The sequence below is a fragment of the Haliotis rufescens genome, unplaced genomic scaffold (genome assembly GCF_023055435.1).
Source record: "Haliotis rufescens isolate VD_foot unplaced genomic scaffold, xgHalRufe1.0.p SCAF_1, whole genome shotgun sequence".
Lineage (NCBI taxonomy): Eukaryota > Metazoa > Mollusca > Gastropoda > Lepetellida > Haliotidae > Haliotis > Haliotis rufescens.
In genome coordinates this window covers 63,125,227-63,151,132 of record NW_025963779.1, presented here as the reverse complement: position 1 = coordinate 63,151,132, position 25,906 = coordinate 63,125,227, and the positions used below count along the sequence as shown (strand labels likewise).

Below are 25,906 nucleotides of genomic sequence, written 5' to 3'. Positions count from 1 at the left end.
ATTGAGGGGATATAGTAACTACTAGTGCTGGGACAGTAACTAAGGTAGGACGTGGGTACCAACAGGACTTCCAAGACCCAAGGTTACTCACATGATATTTTGTTTAATGACAGTACCAACAAGGGCAAAAGTGAGCTTGGCTCATTAATACCCCCGACCCGCCTAGTGTGTCAGTAGTTTCAAATTAAATAGCTAGGATAGGGTTAGGGTTTGAAAAATTCATAAAAAAATGGAAAAATAAAAACATTTTTTTTCTTTTGACTGCCCCTCTCCATATGACACAGATTATATGTATTAAGTTTGAGATGAATCCACTGAATAGTTTTAAGAGAAATCGCGCGGACAAAGTTTTCAGACGGACGGATGGACAGAACCTTGGTATAACTATATACCTATAATAAAGCTCCATGGTTACACTACAAGTCGCTTATGTTCGCATTTCTTTCTCCCTATGCACACATTTCTCCTGACATTTATATGTGTGAGTAAAGATAATCATGCGTGCATGATTAGATATCCCCCCCCCCCCCCCCCCAGTAGGTAGTTTTTGCAAAGGTTCTGGTAAGACATGTCTCACTCAGACATCATTTTTTATAATAGGGGATCAGGTACCCTGGTAGTAAATTTGGACTCGTACCAGCCCCAGTAACCACAGCTATAAACAATTGACAAAATATTCATGTCTAACTGTGTCAATTATTTCAGAAGTTTCTTTGGGGTAGATCTCATGTTTGACATAAATATTTCTTTCATTTCAGGAGCCGTATAATGAACATCCATCTGAGGATTACTAAGCGCTCAAATGGACAGTTTATTCTTGGTGAAAACAGTGCATTATTTGATACGATCCCTGAAATGATTGATTACTACACCCAGCACCAGGTTCCTCTAAAGGGCACAGAGCACCTCACACTCTTGCACCCTGTGGATCGCCACTGAGGTGCAGAGCTACACTGAATTGTGGATCTCCACTGAGGTGCAGAGCTACACTGAATTGTGGATCTCCACTGAGGTGCAGAGCTACACTGAATTGTGGATCGCCACTGAGGTGCAGAGCTACACTGAATTGGGGAGCTACACTGAGGTGCAGAGCTACACTGAATTGGGGAGCTACACTGAGGTGCAGATCTACACTGAATTGTAGATCGCCACTGAGGTGCAGAGCTACACTGAATTGGGGAGCTACACTGAGGTGCAGAGCTACACTGAGGTGCAGAGCTACACTGAATTGTGGATCGCCACTGAGGTGCAGAGCTAAACTGAATTGGGGAGCTACACTGAGGTGCAGAGCTACATTGAATTGTGGAGCTTCACTGAGGTGCAGAGCTACACTAAGGTGCAGAGCTACACTGAATTCTGGAGCTACACTAAGGTGCAGAGCTACACTGAATTCTGGAGCTACACTGAGGTGCAGAGCTACATTGAATTGTGGAGCTACACTGAGGTGCAGAGCTACACTAAGGTGCAGAGCTACACTGATTTTTTTAGCTACACTAAGGTGCAGAGCTACACTGAATTCTGGAGCTACACTTAGGTGCAGAGCTACATTGAATTGTGGAGCTACACTGAGGTGCAGATCTACATTGAATTGTGGATCTCCACTAAGGTGTGGAGCCAGACTGGACCAAGTTTAGTTACGCTCTCCACAGTGTTGACAGGATGTGTGCTGAGAGCATAAGGACTTCAAGGATCAATGTGAATGTGCTAGAATGCTATTAGAGATTTAGAGATTTCAGAGTGATATCTTTCTGATGACGACAATTGGGTGTTAAAATATGGATACAGTGGGGTAATCTTAAGTATGATACAAACTGTGATACTGTTGACAAAAGATGAAACCCTGATGAAAAGTGATGAAGGAAGATGACACAGTGATGAATAGTTTTGACGAAAGATAACACTGTGCTTAAAACTGTTGAAGAAAGAAGACTTCGTGATGAATATAGTTGAAGAAAGATGACACAGTGATGAATAGTGTTGACAAAAATAACACTGTGCTTAAAACTGTTGAAGAAAGAAGACTCAGTGATGAATATAGTTGAAGAAAGATGACACAGTGATGAATAGTGTTGACGAGAGAAGATTGAGGTCAGAAAGGATACCATCATGATGATATTATGTTTAGAACATCATGCTATTTTCCTGAGGAGAATCGACTTCTGGATGGCAAGAGAATTATTACAATTATTTGCTGACTATGTGTTTGTGTTGCCTGAAGCTGTGTCTGTCCTATGACACTCGCTGTTACTGAGACATGGCTTTATGCAGTGAATATGTGTCCTTCTCATATTAAACACTGAGTACTCTTTCTATATCATGTATACTGAACAAAACAAGTTAGGGATCATGAAAACTTTAGCAATATATTTTTGTAGTGTAGACTGAGCACCCAGTTTCATAAAAATATCGGTAAATATATTCATGATCCCTTACATTTTTGGTTCAGTATAGATATCGTGCATGGAGGTGAAACTTCCGCAAGAACATTCAGATCTTTCCTTTGAACAATTTTCCTGTTTTAATGTATAACCGATTTGTTGAACAGTATTACAGACCACAGCATTTCAGCTTCTTTACTGTACAAAAAAAGTATGCTGAATTATTTACATATCATTTGCTTGTTGAAATGATGGTGGTCTAAAGGACCAGCCATTTGATATTTGGTGATGGGTGGAGTGGGGTAAATTGTCCCAGAAAATGCTTTTAAAAATTAATTATGCTTCAGACTGTTGAAAAAATAGATCATATAAAATACATTATTGTAAGGTTTTTATTGTAACAAAAAAGTATTTAGGCTTATAGATTTAATTAAAACAATATCTGGTTTTGCAGATATCAGTTGAAAAGATCATGTCTCTATACAAAATCCTCCCCCCTGCCTCCACCGAATTTCAAATGGCAAGTCCCTTATGACCTCATTTGTCAGCTAGCAAGTAACTCCCAGCAATATGGTATTTGTTATTGCACACTAGAACCCACCGACGTGATCAGCAATTCCATTATTTTGCTTCACTTTATTACACTAAAAGTCATCTATTACATAATGCCAATACCATGTATACAGGGAGGCCTGAGGTGTGGAGGTGTGGAGTCACCTGTACTACACAGGCTTTGTGGTCAGCCACATCATCGACCTGCAACAGTGTCATTGGAGATTATGTCGTGAATATCAATGTCTGTTTGTATTTGAAGCAGTTTTCACTTTGGTGGCTCTTGTGGCCTCAAAGGTATTATAATATTGGTTATTGTGGCTACGTTTTGAAGCTCTTTTTCCATCATTTCTCATTGTTAATGAGTAAAATTCATCAAAACTGTGTATTACCGTTAATTTTTTTTCAAAAGTACATTAATACAAACATAATGAATGTATGTTACTATTTCTTCATGTAAGGTAATACTTTTTTTATAACAAAAAGGGGAAAAATGTAAAAACAGGCCAAATTGAATTTATTGTGTTATGGGAATTGAATTGCCATGTAGGCAAGAGGCCACCCTGACTGGATACATGGGATTTTGTTTTGAACAAAATGGACGATTATTTTCATTAAAAAACACATCAGTTAAGTGAAATAGATCCAAATGGAGACATGCATCCAAATGTTGTTTTGTTGAGGATATGTTGTTGCATGTATGTAGAAGCAACTGAATCAATTTTTTGTTTTTTTGTTTTTTTTTGTTTTTGTATTTTTCTTCTTGTTTTTTGTTGTTTAACGCCGCACTCAGCAATATTCCAGCTATATGATGGGGCAGTCTGTCAATAATCAAGTCTAGTCAAGACAATCCAGTGACTGACATCATAAGCATCAATCCACGCAATTGGGATACAATGACATGCATCAAGCAAGTCAGCGAGCCTGACCACCCGATCCCTTGGTCGCCTCTTACGACAAGCATAGTCGCCTTTCATGGCAAACATGGGTTGCTGAAAACCTATTCTACCCCGGATTTTCACGGAATCAGTTAGTACATCATTTTGATGCATATTCTTCAAATGATGAAAATCTTGAAAAGTAGGAAATATCATTGTGGCAGTGGTGTGTTAGCATGGACAGAAGTAATTCGAATAGTGAACACATGTTACATGAGGTCCTGGTTAGTGGACTGATTAGCATAAATGACTCAATCTTGTGATATTAGTCTTAGTTTTATCACATATGTTATTACATTAAATGGTGATGAAATAATGTCTAATGAAAACAAAACATCACTGCTTATTATAAAAGTGAAATCCGACTTGTCGGTCCCACTAGGAGTTTTACAATATATTTATCAATAAATCCGTGTTCAGTCATGTACTGGACTACTTGGAAGCAATACAATGTGGTTACCATCGTTACAGTGATTTATGCAAAGTCCCTTCAATCAGTGGTTCAATAGGCATTTCATTAACCATTGAACAGCTGCTTGATTGACCTTTACACACACTTATGTATAATCAGGTGTGCAATACCTCATAAGTGAGGTGTAGAGGGTCAAGCAATCATGTGAGTACTGCCTGTTTCATCTGCTTGATTTCCATGCTAATAAGTATTCTTTGGCGAAACAGTTCTAGTTCACCAAAGAAAACAATGTGATATTATTTATGACCGATGGTTGGGGGTTAACTGTAGGTTGATATGTTTGGGAATATTCACTGACATTTACTTTTCTTTGCACTGGTTCACTTGTATTGGTATATGTGTACATTTGTACATTTTGATAATATTATGATCATGATATCTTATGATTGTGTTTCATTAGTATATGTCCTCTCTCTAGCATTATCCATTTGTGCTTGTTAATAACAATAAGTATGTCTCATATCTCCTCCAGCAATGTCCATTTGGTGCTTACTAACTGATGTGTCCCTGAAGTACTCAAAATGTTCTCTGCTCTTTTCCTAACAGGTTTGGATGAGGAATATAGCATCAAATGATTGATCTTGATTTCTGAAAGCTAAACAATTAAAACATGTAAAAGAAAGGAATAGATTTGATTTTATGTATTGATATATATAATACATTTTGTACAAGTCTACCAAATTGAAAGGCAGTGCAATGGCTATAGTTAACTGCATGTTACCATGGTTACAGCCCATATTATCATGCTCTTTAGGGCGATCTTTGTATTAGACGGCAATATTTTAAAAGTACACCTCAAGATCATTGGCCAACAAGCAATGGACATGTAATATTATGTCATTGGAAGTGTTATCATCTCATAAACCTTCTCCTCTAACTATACCATGTATTCTATGCTAATACATACATGTGTTATGATCCTTGCCTTGCTTCATTGTGGTACTATAGTGTTTTCAGTGTGTGTGACTTACACTGCAGCAGTATTTTAAACACATTCCAAACTGTGTGTCTGTTGTGTATTTGATTCAGGGGAGACAACTCCTGTGCATGATTGTGAAATGGTGTACATATTTTCTTTCCATGCAGTAGTGCTTTTGTACTGAAATATATTTCATACTACAAAAAGCAGGGTTTTTCAGGCTGTTTCGTTTAATGTTCATTAAAGAGTTTATCATTGAAATGATGATCGTTTTTTAATCAGTCACGCTATTATAAATGTTTCCGTTATTTATGATATAAACCCAAACAATGGCTGTTAATTACAGAATATTTGTGCTAAAAATCAAACTTTAATGTGGAACACTGTATGATATTATGGGAAAATATATTTTAGTTGAATATTACAATATTTGTGTATGTTTTATGGAGTTGTTCAAGAAGATATTCAATGGTGCTTTTATGCTGTTACTGAGTAAATAGGATGCTGTCATATCATACCGATCAAAATATGTGCTCTGTGAGCTTCCGTCTTGTTGAAACTGTTCGTATGGTGACAGTCACTTAGCATGTGAGGGAAGAAAGCACTAACACATTGATTTTCATGCCTTATGTGTTAAACATGTTTAAAGATCAAATACTATATATATCTGAAAATATAATGAGTGGATGTTATTTCAAGTGAATATATAATAATATGACTATTTTCAGTCTGCCTCATTGACTGTAATTTTCAGACCATCAGGTAGAAAATACTTGATATATCACGTATATAGGACATGTGTCAAACAACGTTATTAAAACATGTTTATCTCATTTTGTGACCTGAAAAGGTGACATTTTCGCCACTTACTCTGCCACTCATAATAATATCAATTTTGTCAGGTTACTTGATGAGATAAACATGTTATTTGACAAACAATGTCAATATCCCCTACATGTTCGATGTACAGAAGGTTGATGTTATTTTGATGGTCCATGCATGTTTATATGGTACTGAAAGTACAGTTGTATAACGTGTTGCCATGCTGTGTGTGTATTCTGTAGTTGAGCACAAGGACATGCCTTACATGGATGCTAGTTTAACACAACAAAATTCAAAACAAGCTTTATTTTCATAGGTAGTACTTTTACAGTGGCAGATCTTTTTGAAGGGGGAGGTGGGGGGTTGCATAATGTGGAATTCTTAACTTGTCATACTAAAGGACCAAACAGTTGGTATTCTGAAAGGGGTCTTGCATTTTCGAAAAATAATAATTGTCCGAGTATTGCTGACAATGGTAATTATGCTTCACACTTGGGAAAAAAAGAAATTTTCTAAAACAAAACATACATTGTTGCAAGTTGTTTCTCGAAAAAACATAGTTCGGCTCATAGTTCAATGGTTAATTTAAAGAATATCTGGCTTTGCAACTGAAGCTGAAAAACTATCTAGTCTCCATACAAAATCCCTGACCCCACCAGGTTCTCAAATGGACGGTCCCTATGGAGCAAATTTGTATTATGAAAGGGAATAACTCCTTCTAGGCCTTCATGTGCATTTGGGTAGCCTAGTTGATCAAGTGTTTGCACGTCACACCCAGGACCATGTTTGATTCCCCATGTGGGTACTGTATGTGAAACCCACAATTGGTTTTCTTCACCACATTACTTGAATGTGCCTATAAGCCTATTCACACTTCACTCTGCACTGGTTGAGGTCATCCTGCAGAGTGCACATCACTTCGTGTCACCACTTGACAATGATGCTCCTTCAAAAGGGGTGACACATAATTGCGAGTACTTGTAAAGTGCTGGAAATGTTTTGTGTCAGGATTTGTTTGAAATCTTCTAGAGCAGATATGGAAGAGCAAGTATGACAACCATTTCATATATTTGAGATTATGAAGTAACTTGATTAGAGTAGTGTCTAAAGCTATCATTTGTTGTCCACAAAACCACAAGATTCGTCCTAAATATCCTATAAGGAATATTCTCATAACTGTAGTAGGTAGTCATATTTGTTTTACAAACAAGCAAATCTACTACATTGCTTTCCTTATTTTGTCTTGTGCACAATGAGGGGCGTCTGTGGTCCAGGCATCAAAGACGCCACAATTCACTGTGCAGAGGTTTCTGGCAAGCCACTGGGATAGAACCTCTGCAAAGTGAATTATGGCATTTCATCCTGGTGGCTTGCCAGAAACCTACAATCATGGATCAGAGTCCCAAGTTTCCACTGATCATGATTCTAGGTTTGTCAGCATCCATAATCATGGGTTTCACCAAATTTGTCATGTCGAAGACCTGCATCACTTTGGGCTTTCCTCCCACATCAAGCTGATACTATCAGGCAGCAGGTTTCCCTGTAAAACAGTGGTATTAAAATGGGATGTTTTCTCTGATACAGGTATCTGCAAGGAGGGTATCATGTCGGAGTAAATGATCTGGTTTCAGTGATGTAGACCTGGAAAGACTTTTGTCATCAGTACACTAATCTACGGCTCTGATAGGTAGAAACAAATGGACTTCAGTACCCATGTCTCAAATCCTGACCCAATTCGGACTCCAGTCAAAATGCATCCAGAAACAGTACCATTTCTCTACCATGTATACAACACCTGTGTTGGAGAAGTGAAAATGTGAGTTTTCTACCCAGATAAGGGGCGGTCGGGTAGCCTAGTGGTTAAAGCGTTCGCTCGTCACACCGAAGACCCGGGTTCGATTCCCGACATGGGTACAATGTGTGAAGCCCATTTGTGGTATACCCCCGCCGTGATATTGCTGGAATATTGCTAAAAGCGGCGTAAAACCAAACTCACTCACTCACTCTCCCCAGGATGGGTCATGAAGTCATTGACATAGGATTAAATCCCATCTAAACACTTCTCTTACTTAGTTCCCCAAGAGCCAATCAGGACACTGACATATTCTTTGCAATTACACTGGAAAAGGGGGCTGGGGACTAAGGCACCGGAATTTGATATGCGGTGTTGCATCCCTTGTCAGCCAGAAACCTGTGATTGTGTTCAAACCCCTATTCACCCTGATTATGTTTCTCGGTTTGTAAGCACCATACCCATGCCAAGGGGTTGCACCAAAATCGTAAACGTCCGAGACCTGCACCACTTTGGGCTTTCCTCCCACACTTGGCTTACACAATAATGATATAACTGGAATACTGGTTAAAGCAGCATTAAACCCAACTCACTCATTCTTGACTTGAACCCTCAGCTGTGCATTGAATAAGTTTTATAGAGTAAAGAGTTTTAAGAGTAAACATTGATATCAGGTTGTCTTGTTCATTTCAATTTTCTTTTATTCCTGGATAGACTCTATTTAAATTCTTCTGTTCTTGTAGAACTATTGCTTATTATATGTGCTTATGTACGCAACCTTTAACCATATTCTCAATGTGTCAAAATGGTTATAACCTTTGTCTTCCTTAAGACTGTTATTGTTTATATGAAATAAAATCATATCTCAAACATATTATTCTTGTGTTGTGCTCTCACAGATGGCCAAAGCAGTATATATAGAAGCATCATAAGCATCCATGAGCCATGTAAAACATGCCTGATGTTGGCTTTGATGCCAGTCTTTTCTCTTGGCTACCATGAAGGGTTATTCTAACATAACTCCAGTTACAGTCTTGTTGCCATGGTTTCTATTGTTCAAATTGTAAATGTATTGATGTGATCAAAGGAAACTCATTATCCCCTCAGCATATAATGCAGGGGTTTATAGCTATGGGCATATCCGTCCGTCCGTCTGTCTGAATCGTTTCCGGAGCAGAACTCGAAAACCGTTAAATGTTTATTCATCAATCTGCATTTGCATTTATATCACTTAAGTGGTGAAGTTGTGCCTTTTGCTATTTAGAAATTTTAGAAATTTTTATTTTTTTACGTTTCCATGACAACAAGATGGACTTAGGTTCTGTGAGGGTAGGTTTCGTTTCAGGAGCATAACTCATAAACCGTTCAATATGTTTTCATGAAACTTTGCAGGTCTGTCAGCTACATGCTGAACTGGTGCCTTTTGCTATTAAGATATTTTAGGAATTTTTTTATTTTTTTTGTTGTTCCAAGGCAACAAGATGAACTTGGGTTCTGTGAGGGTAGGGTTCGTTTCCGGAGCATAACTCATAAACCGTTCAATATTTTCCCATGAAACTTTGCAGGTCTGTCAGCTACATGCTGAACTGGTGCCTTTTGCTATTTAGAAATTTTAGAAACTTTTATTTTTTATGTTTCCAGGGCAACAAGATGGACTTAGGTTCTGTGAGGGTTGGGTTCGTTTCCGGAAAATAACTCATAAACTGTTCAATATTTTTATCCCCCGGGGACATAATGCGGGGGGATATAGCTATGGGCATGTCTGTCCATCCGTCCGTCTGCCTTAATCATTTCCGGAGCAGAACTCGAAAACCGTTAAATGTTTCTTCAATCTTTGCATTTATATCACTTAAGTGGTGAAGTTGTCCCTTTTGCTATTTTGCAATTTTTTCATCTCAAATTTTCATGTGAACATGTTGGACATAGGCTCACTATGTGAGTGATGCTAGTTTCCAAAGCAGAACTCAAAAACTGTTGAATATTTCTCCATGTTACTTTTCATAGGTTTAAACTACATACTGAACTGGTGCCTTTAGCTATTTTAGGATTTAAATTTGTTTCTGTTTTCAGTCTCCATGGAAGCAAATTCGACTTAGGTTCAATTTGGGATGGGGTTCATTTCTTGAACAGAACTGAGAAACTGTGTGATAGTTCTCCACAAAACTTTGCACAAGCATCATCTAGTTTGCATAATAAAAAAAACACCGAAACACACTTGTTTTACTCTCCATTTCATATGGATGCGACCATTGTGGATCTTTTGTGGGTAAACAATGTATGCTTCTTCAAGAACATTCAACTCTTGACTCATTACATACAGAATTGCACATTTACTTGTGGTTACTTTACAGACAGCTGCCGGGGGGGAGATGTCATCTTTCTGATGACTCTTGTTACTTAGGCTACAATACACTGAACCTTCTGATTGTCAAACCACTGACAATATCACACTGCTACTTGAGGAAGAGGCATTTCACAACTGCTGCAGAATGATTTTGTAAATATCTATGCCTAATATAGTCACTGACAGATGTGACAAATTAAGATCAACTTACATAGAACAAGGAACATAAATGTTTACTGGCAGAGAGTTTGCTTGTGTCACACTTCACTTCACTTTTGTGGCTCGAATGTATCCAAACCATTATAGTGATTCCCTAGAAGTGTTCCACCTGCCCTGCATTGCCCATGGTCCAGTCGTCAAACATTACCTTCTCCATTTTCAACATCTCTGGAACTATACAGCCTATGGAGTTGAAACTTTGTATGAATGACCCAGCTATGGTGTTCCTAAAACTTGTTCATAGAAATCCAATCCAATTTTAAAAGCCTATTCAAAATGTCATTATTGCCCATTATTCTGCCATTTCTGCATGTATAGTAATGAAATTTATTACGCAAAATAACATGCAACAAGCTGGGTGACCTTCATGTACCCCTGATTTTTCTAGTGTTTCTGCATTACCATTGTGTCTGAAGAAACCATAAGTCTATGAAACTGAAACGTAACTATGTATGCCAGTTGTTTCTCTAACAGCTGTTCCCAGAATTCTGATCGGATTTTAAACATGGCCGACATTTTTCATAATTCAGGTGAGCTCCAGGGGAAGCTTCTGGCTTTCTCTTTTACTTTTATATATCATTGATGAAAATTTTAACGTTTTTATTTTCAAGACTTTTTGTTTATATGACTCAATCATGAAGGATGTTGAAGTGAAAATAATGGTAAACCTGTTGTTTCAGCTGGCTACACTGGTGTAGTAAACTCTCAACCAAGTAACTGAAAATTAAAAGTCTGAAATCAAATACATGAGAGCATTCTATGGACCTATAGCAATTGAATATATTGAACAGATAAACCAACAAGCAACGATGTAAAGCATTTAATATATCATAAATATATGTCTAATATGGTCACAACATTATAGTTCGCCTTATCAAGGATAAGGAATGGCAACAGGGATTATGATGATAATATAACATGCTACTACATTACATATACCAGTCTACTTCCAATTATAAATACAACACATGAATATGACGGACAACGAAAAATAGATGAAAACAAACCTAAGTGATGGACAAGTTTACATTTTGGTGGACCCATGAAGACCTGGGTTAGAATAGGTCTTCAGCAACCCATGCTTGTAAGAGGCAACTAACAGGGTTAGGGGTCAGACTTGCTGACTTGGTTGATGCATGTCATCGCATCCAAATTGTGTGGATCGATGCTCATGATATAAATTACAGGATTGTCTGGTCCAGACTCGATTATTTACAGACCATTGTCATATAGCTGGAATACTGCTGAAGGCAGTTCTAAATAACAAACAAACATTTTGGTGACCTTAAGTCTTCAAATATGCCCTGCTTTTAGAGGTGCATGTACTTCTGTGTAAACCCATAAACATACAGAAATGTCAAGTTGAGGAAATGTCAAGTCTACAAAATATGAAAACAATGTGCAACAAACAGAAACTGAGTTTTGTCATGTCTATATCACCACTCTCTGATAACTGCCCAGCATGAAACTGAGCTTCATGTCGTGATCAATTATTACTGGGTCAGTGAGGCATTTTCTGTAACTTGTAACCATGGTAGCCTACTCCATGACACAAAATGGTAAGCAAACTTTTGATGCATCACAAGGTGTTGGATTGACCCCATATGAGTTGATTGTATGACAGCCTGACCCAAACAACATGTCTACCCATTCCCCAAGGTGGTGGTGTTTTACCTCCTCGCCTGGGGACAGTATGAAAAACTACTTGTAGGTAGTGAATATAACTGTTATCATATACCTGTTGATAAACAGATAATTTACATACAGACCCATTCAAACAACTGATGTATACTACTTATGGACCTACTACTGTAACAGACACCTCTTGAGTAGAGTGACATTTGGATTCAAGCAACAGACACCTCCTAGTTGAGTGACATTTTGATTCAAGCAACAGACACCTCCTAGTTGAGTGACATTTTGATTCAAGCAACAGACACCTTTTCAGTAGAGTGACATTTTGATTCAAGCATATTATTTTACCAGTTTGTTAATTAACAGGAAAACTCATGGTAACAAATAACATCATAATGATCTGCAAAGCATTGTGATGTAATTTTATTGATGTGATATCTCCAAGGAGACAATGTTTGATCTCACACAAGCAATATCTCGTGTGGAAGCCAGTTTTGTATGATAAAATAATAGCCCAAGAAATATTCTTTGTTTGTCATATTGCTTTCCTTTATGACTGAAATAATAAATATGTAAATATTCAAGATTCACAAACCACATACCTTTAAATATATCACACATTCATGCATCACAAATACAACAAGACATTTTCACTGACATCTACTATGGAGCGTTCACTCCTGTGTTGCTGCCTGATGTTACCCCTCAGGTATTATGTGGGATGACTTTGAATCCGACAATGACAGCAAAAGCTGTGTGTAAAATGTAAAAGTAGCAAATAAACATACATATATTTATACAAAATATATCTGAGTATAAAATAAATGGGAGATGTATATCCATAAGTATGCATCTCTGACATCATATCTCATGTTAGTGAATCATGTTAGCCTTGTCACGATATGTATCATATTTACCTCTTAATACAATGTGTCTGATGTACAACATGACAACACTATAACACTGGATTCAGATACCAGAGATATCACTAATCTATTACAATGTTTAAAGTACCCATGTCCGAGATGGTCTATTTTGCTGACGGATGATCAGTTTTGAAAAGTTGCATGCCCGATGGTCAAAAGTTACTAAGTTGAAAATTCACCAGTTTATTGTTAGTTTCTGAGAACTAACATTAAACAGTAAAATTGTTATGTTTACCCTTTTGATGCTTTTGTTTGTTAGTCTAGAAAATTCTGGACAGGCAACATTTTAACTTTGCAATGTTGCCACTCCGATTGTCTGTCTGACACTGTCTTTTACCTTCTACCAATTCTACAATTACTGAAACAATGAATTATTATGGAAATCTGTAGAACATGTAGAAAAATGACTTTCTAGACTTAAGTCAATAGTATGAGGTGAGGTACCGGTATTATTCTAACACCATCTGAAATCAATGTATTTGACAAATGTAATTCTGCCAATTTGGCCAAAAAGTTCATCCTTCTTTCTTCACCAAGGTAATGTAAAATATTAGAGTAAAAGTACAATCTTTTTCAATCACTTTAAAATAGTTAGCAATGACTCAACATTATCTTTTCATCTGGTGTAACAACTATCTTTGTTAAACACTGTTCACATTCATTTTTAGCAGTATCGTTTCACCGATGAAACACCTATCTTTGTTAAAACTTTGTTTACAACATTTTGGAATTTACTCCCTCTTTCGGTGGGAAGAGACAGTGATTGGTTCGGCTGTGTTTACAGTGTAAGTCTCCCCAAACAGGTCAGGTCTTCTCACGCACCGCCAGGCAAACAGGTGAGGACCAATCAGAAGTGCTAGATTCACTCCCCAGAAGAGGGCGCCACTGCTTCCTTCCATGGCTGCATGGTAGCACTCAGCTGTGCGATGGTGCAGTGATGAAGTGATGTGCACAAACTGTGCCTGGTGAAGAACAGGACAGTGGATATATCAGCATTGGGAATCACTTTAAAAGTTATGACTGAACATCACTATAGGGCAAGATAATTATTATCATAGTTTTTTAGCACTTATAAAGACATCAGTAATGTGATAGCTATCATTGTAGGACATGTGTGACATCACAGACTTAATTTAAGTTTATTTGTTTCTTTGTTGTTTAACACCACACTAAGCAATATGCCAGCTATATGATGGCGGTCTGTAAATAATCTAGTCTGGAAAAGACAGTCCAGTGATTGATATCATGAGCATCGATCCATGCAATTGGGATACGATGATGTGCATTAACCAAGTCAGCGAGCCTGACCACCCAATCCTATTAGTCGCCTCTTATGACAAGCATAGTTGCCATTTACGGCAAGCATGGGTTGCTGAAGACCTATTCTACTCCAGATCTTCACAGGTCTTTATTTAAGTACATGTTGAAATTGATTAATGGTTGACTGGTCAGCAGGATTGAGAATGTGACACCAGTCATGCCAATGATAATAACAATTGCCAACTCTCTTGCTATAGAACTACATCCTTTCCCTTTCATGAGATTTCTTAAATTTTCAAATAAAAATTTAGAAACTGCTTTCCTGTATTAATTGTTAAACAAAACACATTTGTCTTTGGTTACAAAGTGACTGACTCATATTGAATTACTTGAAGCATATTAGCTAATGACAAGTTTTGATGAAGGTAAAAGAAAAAGAAGAATACCTGAGCTGCTGCACCTGCATGTATGAGAGCCACGTCTGCCATCCAGGACTGTGCCGGACAGGTGAGGCCATAGACAGCAGTCAGGTAGTAGAACAGGTAGTAGTACAGGTAGACGAGCATCTGAAACAGTCAGGTAGTACAGATAGAAGAGCATCTGAAACAGTCAGGTAGTACAGATAGAAGAGCATCTGAAACAGTCAGGTAGTACAGGTAGACGAGCATCTGAAACAGTCAGGTAGTACAGGTAGACAAGGATCTGAAACAGTCAGGTAGTACAGGTAGACGAGCATCTGAAACAGTCAGGTAGTACAGATAGAAGAGCATCTGAAACAGTCAGGTAGTACAGATAGAAGAGCATCTGAAACAGTCAGGTAGTACAGGTAGACGAGCATCTGAAACAGTCAGGTAGTACAGGTAGACGAGCATCTGAAATAGTCAGGTAGTACAGATAGAAGAGCATCTGAAACAGTCAGGTAGTACAGATAGAAGAGCATCTGAAACAGTCAGGTAGTACAGGTAGACGAGCATCTGAAACAGTCAGGTAGTACAGATAGAAGAGCATCTGAAACAGTCAGGTAGTACAGATAGAAGAGCATCTGAAACTGTCTGGTAGTACAGGTAGACGAGCATCTGAAACAGTCAGGTAGTACAGGTAGACAAGGATCTGAAACAGTCAGGTAGTACAGGTAGACGAGCATCTGAAACAGTCAGGTAGTACAGGTAGACGAGCATCTGAAACAGTCAGGTAGTACAGATAGAAGAGCATCTGAAACAGTCAGGAAGTACAGATAGAAGAGCATCTGAAACAGTCAGGTAGTACAGGTAGACGAGCATCTGAAACAGTCAGGTAGTACAGGTAGACGAGCATCTGAAACAGTCAGGTAGTACAGATAGAAGAGCATCTGAAACAGTCAGGTAGTACAGATAGAAGAGCATCTGAAACAGTCAGGTAGTACAGGTATACGAGCATCTGAAACAGTCAGGTAGTACGGATAGAAGAGCATCTGAAACAGTCAGGTAGTACAGATAGAAGAGCATCTGAAACAGTCAGGTAGTACAGATAGAAGAGCATCTGAAACAGTCAGGTAGTACAGACACAAGAGCATCTGAAACAGTCAGGTAATACAGATAGAAGAGCATCTGAAACAGTCAGGTCGTTCAGGTAGACGAGCATCTGAAACAGTCAGGTAGTACAGGTAGACGAGCATCTGAAACAGTCAGGTAGTACTGGTAGACGAACATCTGAAACAGTCAGGTAGTACGGGTAGACAAGGATCTGAAACAGTCAGGTAGTACAGATAGAAGAGCATCTGAAACAGTCAGGTCGTACAGGTAGATGAGCATCTGAAATAGTCAGGTAGTACAGGTAGACGAGCATCTGAAACAGGTCGTACAGGTAGACGAGCATCTGGAACAGTCAGGTAGTACAGGTAGACGAGCATCTGAAACAGTCAGGTAGTACAGGTAGACAAGGATTTGAAACAGTCAGGTAGTACAGACAGAAGAGCATCTGAAACAGTCAGGTCGTACAGGTAGACAAGGATCTGAAACAGTCAGGTAGTACAGATAGAAGAGCATCTGAAACAGTCAGGTCGTACAGGTAGACGAGCATCTGAAATAGTCAGGTAGTACAGGTAGACAAGAATCTGAAACAGGTAGTACAGGTAGACGAGCATCTGAAACAGTCAGGTTGTACAGGTAGACAAGGATCTGAAACAGTCAGGTAGTACAGGTAGATGAGCATCTGAAACAGTCAGGTAGAGCAGGTAGACGAGTATCTGAAACAAATCAGGTAGTACAGGTAGACAAGCATCTGAAACAGTCAGGTAGTACGGGCAGACAAGCACCTGAAACAGTCAGGTAGTACAGGTAGATGAGGATCTGAAACTGTCAGGTAGTAGAACAGGTAGTTTCACTTGCATCAATGATGCATTAGCCCTCATATTTTTTCATTTCCTTTGGTCAAATCACTATGATCTTGTTTATTCGTACAAAATAGCACAATTTTGTGTAGTCTGAATGTCGATTTAGTGAATTTGTTCGTATATTGAAAATTTATATTTACAAGAGAAACTCAATTCATTTTTTACATTGAGCACTGATTCCATTGCATCTCCACAAAATGAAAGGATGTTGTTTTAAGGCACCATCTGCATCAATGATACCCTTTGTGAAAGCCTGCATGTTATTTCTGCAATTGAAAAATAATCTTGCCTGATTTTTTTATTTTTAAATTTTTTATTCTTATATCTGTGGAAATACTACATTTTATTACATTATAAACTGACATTTCCATGAAAGTTGCAGTGATTGGCTGCAAGCTAAAATACATTTTTTTTAAATCTGACACCAATTTAATGGAAAAACATTCCTGGTACCAACTTATTACCCGAGAACTATGTGCTTCATGTTTTTACAGAATCTGTGGATATAATTCTTAAATCTGAAATGAATTACCTGCATCTTTGGATATATGTTTGGATCATTGAGGTAGGGTTCAACATTCGACAGGTAGGTGTGCATCATGTCAGACTTGGCTCCCAGCACAGCCTGCAAGTCAAGAAGCAACCATGAGAAGTGGATCTGTACTGTGTTATAGTTAAAACAAACACATTTAAAAAAATATATAACAAATTACTCCTGCTAGGGCTTAAAAATAAAAGAATTGGTTTCAGGCAATGATGTTTGAAGATATAGTGGCGGGGGTGGGTTTGCTTGTTCAAATATATATGTAACCAAATAAACAGTTGTGTACCATCAACCTGGGAAAGGGCCTTCCTACAAAAACAAGCATAGGGAAGTAACTGCATCATATATTGGATCGCATTGTTTTTAAGTATCAGATGGATCTATTTTGAAAAGTATACTTGTTAGGGCAATGTCAATTTGTTCAGTGCCAAATATGATAACACATTGTGCTTGATAATAAGTGTCTTAATTAAAAATATTCAAAACCTTTTGCAAGCCTGATTTTGCACCTTGGTATTATTCATTATAAACTCATTCTCACCATACCTCTAAACACTGCCACCATGGAGCACAACATAAAGAACACTGCAAACAGCAGGTCAACTGGTCTCTCCAGCAGACTGGGAATCTAGGAAAGCACAAAGGAAGACATTTACACGATCCATGTAAACACTATTCATACACTGCAACCTGTAATACCAGTTGCAAATCTTGGTGGGTTCTTGCGAGCAACTGGCTGTTATTTGCCGTAAGAAGCTGCATGGGTGCTTAGAAAATTGACAGAGGGGAAAGCTTAGTAAAACCATACACAACGAGTTAGATGTGTATTCAATGAGAGAGCGGTACTGAACAAAGTTAGTTCAAACATTGGTGAAGCTTTCATTTTTTAATAACAGTTAATCGGCAAGCATACACTCCTTCTACACTGCTGTTTTTAGTACTGTCATGTAGGGTTGCTTATAAAAGTTACATACAGTATGGTCTAGAAGTTGAACAGGTTGAGCTTATTGGATCAAAATTAATATAGCGAATACCTTCAGTGCCATGTTGTACACTGAGGGGCTGGGGTTTATATCTTTCAATATGCACTTTTTTTCATCTGTCCAAACACACCAACATGTCCTTACTATATTATGAAGGCTAAGAGTTTTGCATTAATTACATGTCTGGTGTTGAATTTGGAAATGGATAGTCTAGGGGAGACAACTCTTTGAGTACTTGAAATTTGATACCACAACAAAACACAATATAACCAATACATGTGAGTATAAGTTTTTTCTTAACACATTTTCTTATTTTTATGTATTAATATCTTTATGTACCTAAAGTCTCCATTCCAAATAGCAATATCATTCATAAAAGTATTTTGAGATACTCATGATATTTCTGGTTCTGGTAATTCATTTATCAACATTCAATGTCAGCTTAGCCATGTAAGATACAGTATAACAATTATTTCTTTCATACATACCCTGAGGTAGGACCTGACAAACAAAGGCCTCTGCTTGATAAACTTGAAGCCAGCAACTATAGGTATTAGCAAGTAAGGTACATTGAGCAAGTACGACCACTTGATACCAAACTTTCCTGTGAACAAAATTTTCAGTGGCATTAAACATATAAAAACAAGCTTTGCAGATGACATTTCAAGAATAAATCTCATTAAGTTTCATCAAGTGAAAACAAGGCAAGGCAAGTCTTTGAATGTAGCATGTGTAATAGCATCTTCCCGAACTAGGCTGAAATTACTGGGCTCGATCGTAGCGCCATCAGTGGCTAGTACGAGTTATGTCCCTTCTAAGCCTCTCCTATGGACCAATCAGATTCCACCTGTCATATCACTTGCATTTGCTTCAAACAAAACTGCGGCGCCCAGTCAAGACGGTATGATTAATAATCAAGATCGATATATTGTGATAAAACGAATAATATATATATAATATAAACGAATAATAATATAATTTGAAACCTATGACTAGAGGATCCACCTGAAGTGCCTCAAAGCATATGTCCCCAAGACAATGAATTCTGGGTTAGTAAGTCTGAGAGAGGTTTACCTGCGACATTTCCAGGCAGAAACACGATCATACTGTTCATGATGGAGCCCACCCAGTACAGTCCCACCTCGCGATAACTCTCCCTGAAACAATTGAACATAGTACATACTTACAGTACACACAGTCCTAGACATTCAGTGGGGGGTTTACACTATAAGCAACAATCCAACCATATCACACTGCTGGAGGCTGCTGCATTGAATGTTACTATTGATGAATGTCTCAGCCACCTGATATTGGTATAAACTTGTCACTGATCACTGACAATCAACAAAAGGAAGAGGGATAACTTTTTAAGTTTTATTTTTCTGGAAAAGGTGGACAATTTGTTGTCTGTAAGTGCACAACATGGCACACAACAATGTTATACATATGGGCCTATATGTGTCCAATCCCCTTGAGTGTCATACATGCTAATGGCTGGTAGCTTTAAATCCACATTAATGACACATTTTGATGTATTCCTTTCAAGAAAATTTCCATTCACTGTACCACTCTTACATTCTTATGCTCAAAACAAAAAGAAGAATCATAAAAAAACTATTTTTTAATAAAAAAACATTTACTAAGATCATTTGTCAAACAATATCTTTTCCTAGCCCATACGCACCTATGTAGACTTGCATAAGTCTCTCAGAAAATTACAATTACCTGAAAAATACCATTTCATGTTCATAACAAATCATCAACATATTTTGTTCCTTTACTTCAAATAGCTAACTACCAAGATTCAATAACCATAGTGACATGGGTTTGGCCTTGAGTACAGCCTTGGAGCAAGTCTAGCACCTACCCAGTGCAGTACAGTGTGATGATGGCCAGATACAGAGCCAGGTGAGCTGTGCCGTCCCAGTAGTTGATCATGGTGCCGTAGGCAGTCTTCAGGTAGGGCTCCCCCTCCAGGAAATAGAAACCCATGTAGCCCGACACATAGCCATCCAGTTCTAGTCCAATAAACAGGTCGATCACTGAACTCCACGAGAAACATGCACAGGCTGGAAGTCAAATAATCAGTCCGCATGAAACTACTTATAATTAATTCCATTTGATAACATATGTCATGACTATGAAAAATGTTTATTCAGTTGTTTCTTTATCAATGGAATTGATAGTATGACAGGTTCAGAAGCTCACCTGAATTGGATGTTTTGTGCAACATCATACTTCTTCCTATTATGTGATTCCATTTGATAAGGCAAAGCAATTACAGTTTATTACAAACAAACTTATTACCTTGCTCAGTGCAAAAGTAAACATATAAAAAAGTGGGAAAACATAACAAGGACATTGACAACAAGTATATTTCCTGGGCGGACAGGTTGTCATCAAATTTATGTACTAAATGTTTAAATCTGTAAAAAAAAAAGTGTGAGCGAAAAAAAAGAAAATTGTGTCAGATAATTATAAATACTTGACAACTGGTATAAAAAAGGCAAATAGGCTATTTAATCTTTTGAACAAGGAAGCAAGACTTTCAGATACAATGAATCCATTTGGTGTCATAAACAAATGAGAGGAAAAGATTTGATGTCACCAATCAATGCATCAATAAGTGAAGAATGTGAAAATATCTAGTTTTTAAGGCGACATGAGTGCTTCTTTCAATATTTAGCTGATCCTGCACATTCTGTTTCTGAGTCCTGCCTCCCTCTTGTGGGCAGAATGTTTCATCTCTCTACCAGAATACCAGAATATTGGCATTTCCTGATACACTTGTAAACACCTTATCAACAGCCTATAACAATCAAATATTCTGTTGGCTCCAAGCTGTCCTGGCAATTCTTTACTGCAGAGAAGATTCTTAATAAACCTACAAGACAGAACATTACATTCAGAGATGTTTACATGACTTAAGGTGTCGTTTCAGAGAAACAAAGGGCTGTAGTTGGTTGAAGCAAGACACATTTGGAATGTGTATTGCCAAAGTGATATTTTTTATTTTAGAGGTCGTGAATTGCTGCTCTAGTGATGGACCAGACAAGTGATAGCCAGAGCACATGACATAAGTGAAAAGTGACGATGAGAAGGTAATACCCAAAGGAACTTTGAAAAGTTTGGTGGCTTAAGAACTATTTTTTTTAATACATTATTAATTATATTATTTACCAAAGGATTGATTGTTATAAACATATTCTTTTGACAAATGGTCAATGGGATTAGGCAAAAGTTATCCAAAAGTTCAATGACACTAATGTCCTCACATTTATCACCAAATGTGGAAACAAAAAAAATCCTTTTAATTGATATCTGTCCTAGCTAAGTCGAAAAATAAACTTTTGCTAAAAAGAGGAATTCATGAAAGAATTAAGTACTTGCAGCTAAATATTTCATACTGACACGTAGTTTTATTCTTAGTTGTACAACAACGTAGTAATAATTCTTACTTCTGCTACAAGGTAGGAATACAGATGAGCACGTTTGGTATTCTAGGAAGTACACAGTTGTCTCCCCTAGTGGGCTGACCTGTAGTGAACTTGAATGACTGACTAATTTAAATATATACAATTAAACTTAAACTAAATGCAGCGTCAAATCTGTGATAAAAAATATTTCAAATGGGCAAAATATGTGGTTTGTGGTTCAGATATCCATTGGTCAAAGAAACTTACCATAGATGACTGGGTCGATATTTCTGAAGAACCGCCTCATGAAAAGTGCTGGTAGAACTGTTGCTCCCAATAAACTTAACATCCCTGCTCCGAAAACAAGTCGCTGATCTTTCATTGCATCTGTTTTGTTCAAATAAAATGCAATCGGAAGGGAAGTCAGTGAAGTCAAAATGACTACCAAGACAACAGACAACGACATGTTAAAGCTGGTACGTACGCAACTGTCAGAGAGATCAAAGAAGCCGCCACACTGTGGGAGGCAGGTGTACGAGTGACGTGTACTACTAAGGGACAACTAGTTTCAGTAATAATAAAATAATGATATTTGTCACATGATTACTCTGAATAGCATATTTGGACAACACACCAAACTTCATTATATATTCCTTATGTATTTTAATATTTCGCCACAGCCAATGTATCTTGAATTAAAACTTTTAAAACATATTTACAGCTGTTATTACGAATTACGTGAAAATAGCCGTACTACTAATATCATCGTGCTAAATTCGTCTGCTAGTTTACTAGTGATACCTGATTATATTTTAATTTTGTTTTAAGGGGATTACATTTATTGCATTTGAACACACGAGAATATTGATCTATTTAGATGGTTTGGGGGATTAATGTTTACATCAACAAACATTTTTTGACGCGGGAAACATCCATACAATATTTTGAATATGCGCCTGTCACAGTTAGATTCGCGCGAGAAGGCTCAGAAACAAAGACATGGATCTATTTTTAGACCGTATTGCACATCTGCTTTCTCTTAATTGTCGGGTTGCGTGTGCATCTCTCTTTTTTATCAGATTGTTTACAGAAGACCGCCGAATTTGTAGCAGACATGCACGCGAAATGAACACGAAAGCGATGGAGATCAATTGTACATTGTACTTAATTAAGCATATTGAGATATTGAATAGGTTATTGCGAATCATTTCCCAGTATTATTTAATATCATAGCATTGTACTGTTTCCAAACAATAAATACCAGAATGATTTGTTTTAGATTTATTCAATCATTATTCTATAAAAGTAGAATATGCATACTTATTATCATTTTAGTTTATTAACACATTCAAAACGCTATATCCCAATGAAAACAGCTAAGCGGGTATAATACTGTTGTTAAAGCTACAAATTGTGTTTAAATATCCTTAGTTAGGGCTCGCAAGCGAAGCAGCACAAGCCGCATACAGGTTATTCACCACCTGAAGTATTCATTGCAATATGTTTGTCTGGAAGGCCCCGGCGTGACTGTTCCCACTGGACGCTATCGTGACCCACGGAATCTCGCTGTGCCGTACTAATCAAATAAATTCCGGTGCACAGGAAATAGGTAAACACCGACACTAAAAACTAATAAGAGTTTGGATGATTTTAGCACAGTCGGACTATTTTCAGCAGGGCGTGACCTAAAAAATACCTGACGTCATTGTATGTATAGCCTGAGCGGAATAGGCCCAGCAAGGGTACAACAAAGTACAGGGCCTGTCATCGCCCTGGAAACCCCCGAGGCGACCAACATAAGGCACGCGCGTGTTTTGTACAATATATAATATAAGATGGCTGAATTTCTACAAGTAGCCAAAATGTTAGATACAATCACAGGCAATACACTTATGTCCCTGAAGATATATAGTGTAATATATGTGGTATATAACTGCACAACTCCCAATATATAGCCCTATATAGTCTGTCATACAGACCCTGAAACAAATATATCCAATACAGCCCATGGAAGTCTATAATATTTGGCAAGTCTAGATTATTGCAGTGTCATGAAAATAAGGAAGGTCTCTAGCTCCTTTTTATTATATTTTATAACTATAATTTAACAACTGTTTTTTTCTGAAAAATAGTTCATTTCAGAGGCAAGATGTCAGTCTAATCTCTGTACGATATTGATCGGTAGAGGCCTGTGCGTGGATCTGCTTTATATGAAGACCATCTATCTGTATTCAATTCAATGGGAGGCGTATTTTCTTTCCGAGATGTATGCGTGTGTTGCGAATGATTTAAATAGCCTTGCATTTCATGATTCTTGTCAGTGCTAAAAGTATCCCCCATACCATACTTGTTGTTTTCATTAAACAAAAAATGTGATATGTCATGATATGTTTGTGTCTGCTGGAACTTTCTGTTTATAAGCTGCCTGCATGCGAATTTTAAATGTTATTAACACTCATTTTTAATTACACAGTCCTTTCATTGGTCGACAATAGTAAGAACATTAAATAATGAGAGTGAGTTAGGTTAACGCCGATTTTACCCGTATTTCAGTTAAATCTCGGTGTGTCAGCTTGATGGGTGAGAAGACCGGGATAGAATGCAGAGTGAGTGAGTGAGTGAGTTAGGTTAATGCCGATTTTACCAGTATTTCAGTTATATATCGGTGTGTCAGATTGATGTGTGAGAGGGCCGGGGTAGAATGTAGAGTGAGTGAGTGAGTGAGTGAGTGAGTAAGTTAGGTTAATGCAGATTTTAGTAGTATTTCAGTTATATCTCGGTGTGTCAGATTGATATGTGAGAAGACCGGAGCAGAATGTAGAGTGAATGAGGGAGTTAGGTTAATGCCGATTTTACCAGTATTTCAGTTATATCTCGGTGTGTCAGATTGATGTGTGAGAGGGCCGGGGTAGAATTTAGAATGAGTGAGTGAGTTAGGTTAACGTCGATTTTACCAGTATTTAAGTTATACCTCGGTGTGTCAGATTGATGTGTGAGAGGGCCGGGGTAGAATTTAGAGTGAGTGAGTGAGTTAGGTTAACGTCGATTTTACCAGTATTTCAGTTATATCTCGGTGTGTCAGCTTGATGTGTGAGAAGACCGGAGTAGAATGTAGAGTGAGTGAGTGAGTTAGGTTAACACCGAATTTACCCGTATTTCAGTTATATCTCGGTGTGTCAGCTTGATGTGTGAGAAGACCGGGGTAGAATTTAGTGTGAGTGAGTGAGTTAGGTTTACGTCGATTTTACCAGTATTTCAGTTATATCTCGGTGTGTCAGCTTGATGTGTGAGAAGACCGGAGTAGAATGTAGAGTGAGTGAGTGAGTTAGGTTAACACCGAATTTACCCGTATTTCAGTTATATCTCGGTGTGTCAGCTTGATGTGTGAGAAGACCGGGGTAGAATGTAGTGTGAGTGAGTGAGTTAGGTTAATACCGAATTTACCAGTATTTCAGTTATATCTCGTTGTGTCAGCTTGATGTGTGAGAAGACCGGAGTAGAATGTAGTGTGAGTGAGTGAGTTAGGTTAACACCGAATTTACCCGTATTTCAGTTATTCATCTCGGTGTGTCAGCTTGATGTGTGAGAAGACCGGGATAGAATGCAGAGTGAGTGAGTGAGTGAGTGAGGTTATTGCCGATTTTACCAGTATTTCAGTTATATATCGGTGTGTCAGATTGATGTGTGAGAGGGCCGGGGTAGAATGTAGAGTGAGTGAGTGAGTGAGTAAGTTAGGTTAATGCAGATTTTAGTAGTATTTCAGTTATATCTCGGTGTGTCAGCTTGATGTGTGAGAAGACCGGAGTAGAATGTAGAGTGAGTGAGTGAGTTAGGTTAACACCGAATTTACCCGTATTTCAGTTATATCTCGGTGTGTCAGCTTGATGTGTGAGAAGACCGGGGTAGAATTTAGTGTGAGTGAGTGAGTTAGGTTAATACCGAATTTACCAGTATTTCAGTTATATCTCGTTGTGTCAGCTTGATGTGTGAGAAGACCGGAGTAGAATGTAGTGTGAGTGAGTGAGTTAGGTTAACACCGAATTTACCAGTATTTCAGTTATATCTCGGTGTGTCAGCTTGATGTGTGAGAAGACCGGAGTAGAATGTAGATTGAGTGAGTGAGTTAGGTTAATGCCGATTTTACCAGTATATCAGTTATATCTCGGTGTGTCAGATTGATGCGTGAGAGGGCCGGAGTAGAGTGTAGTGTGAGTGAGTGAGTAAGTTAGGTCAATGCCGATTTTACCAGTATTTCAGTTATATCTCGGTGTGTCAGTTTGATGTGTGAGAAGACCGGAGTAGAATGTAGAGTGAGTGAGTGAGTAAGTTAGGTCA

The 25,906-nt window shown here is 37.9% G+C and overlaps 2 protein-coding genes across 15 annotated transcripts in view; one reads left to right on the top strand and one right to left on the bottom strand.

Annotated features, from left to right (window-relative positions):
* LOC124112560 (SH2 domain-containing adapter protein F-like) overlaps window positions 1-8,745 on the top strand; it is a 63,034-nt gene extending 54,289 nt beyond the window's left edge. For 8 of the 14 annotated variants that reach the window (XM_046472714.2, XM_046472719.2, XM_046472713.2 and 5 more), the window contains one exon: window positions 759-8,745. In XM_046472714.2, coding sequence (XP_046328670.2) covers window positions 759-939 — 181 coding nt within the window. In that variant the 3' untranslated portion in view covers window positions 940-8,745. The remainder of the gene's footprint in view (window positions 1-758) is intronic. The other 6 variants (XR_006857634.2, XR_007222124.1, XR_007222123.1 and 3 more) reach the window with 6 other exon arrangements.
* A 3,440-nt stretch (window positions 8,746-12,185) lies between these two features.
* Window positions 12,186-22,087, bottom strand: LOC124112562 (transmembrane 6 superfamily member 1-like). The gene is made up of 8 exons (XM_046472720.2): window positions 21,839-22,087; window positions 20,023-20,224; window positions 19,230-19,312; window positions 18,644-18,759; window positions 17,714-17,800; window positions 17,161-17,253; window positions 14,704-14,823; window positions 12,186-13,959 (listed from the first exon to the last, which is right to left on the bottom strand). Exons 1-8 carry the CDS (start codon window positions 22,035-22,037, stop codon window positions 13,729-13,731), a joined length of 1,131 nt encoding a protein of 376 aa, XP_046328676.2. The 5' UTR covers window positions 22,038-22,087; the 3' UTR covers window positions 12,186-13,728.
* Between the last annotated feature and the right edge of the window lie 3,819 nt (window positions 22,088-25,906).

Bases quoted from the DNA above. Each gene is read 5' to 3' on its own strand.
- LOC124112562 (XM_046472720.2), bottom strand. From the start codon at position 22,037: ATGTCGTTGTCTGTTGTCTTGGTAGTCATTTTGACTTCACTGACTTCC. The intron at 19,313-20,022 runs GTAGGTGCTAGA...CAATTGTTTCAG, and splicing joins ATCACACTGTACTGCACTGG to GGAGAGTTATCGCGAGGTGG. The intron at 13,960-14,703 runs GTATTCTTCTTT...GTTCTTCACCAG, and splicing joins ATGCAGGTGCAGCAGCTCAG to GCACAGTTTGTGCACATCAC.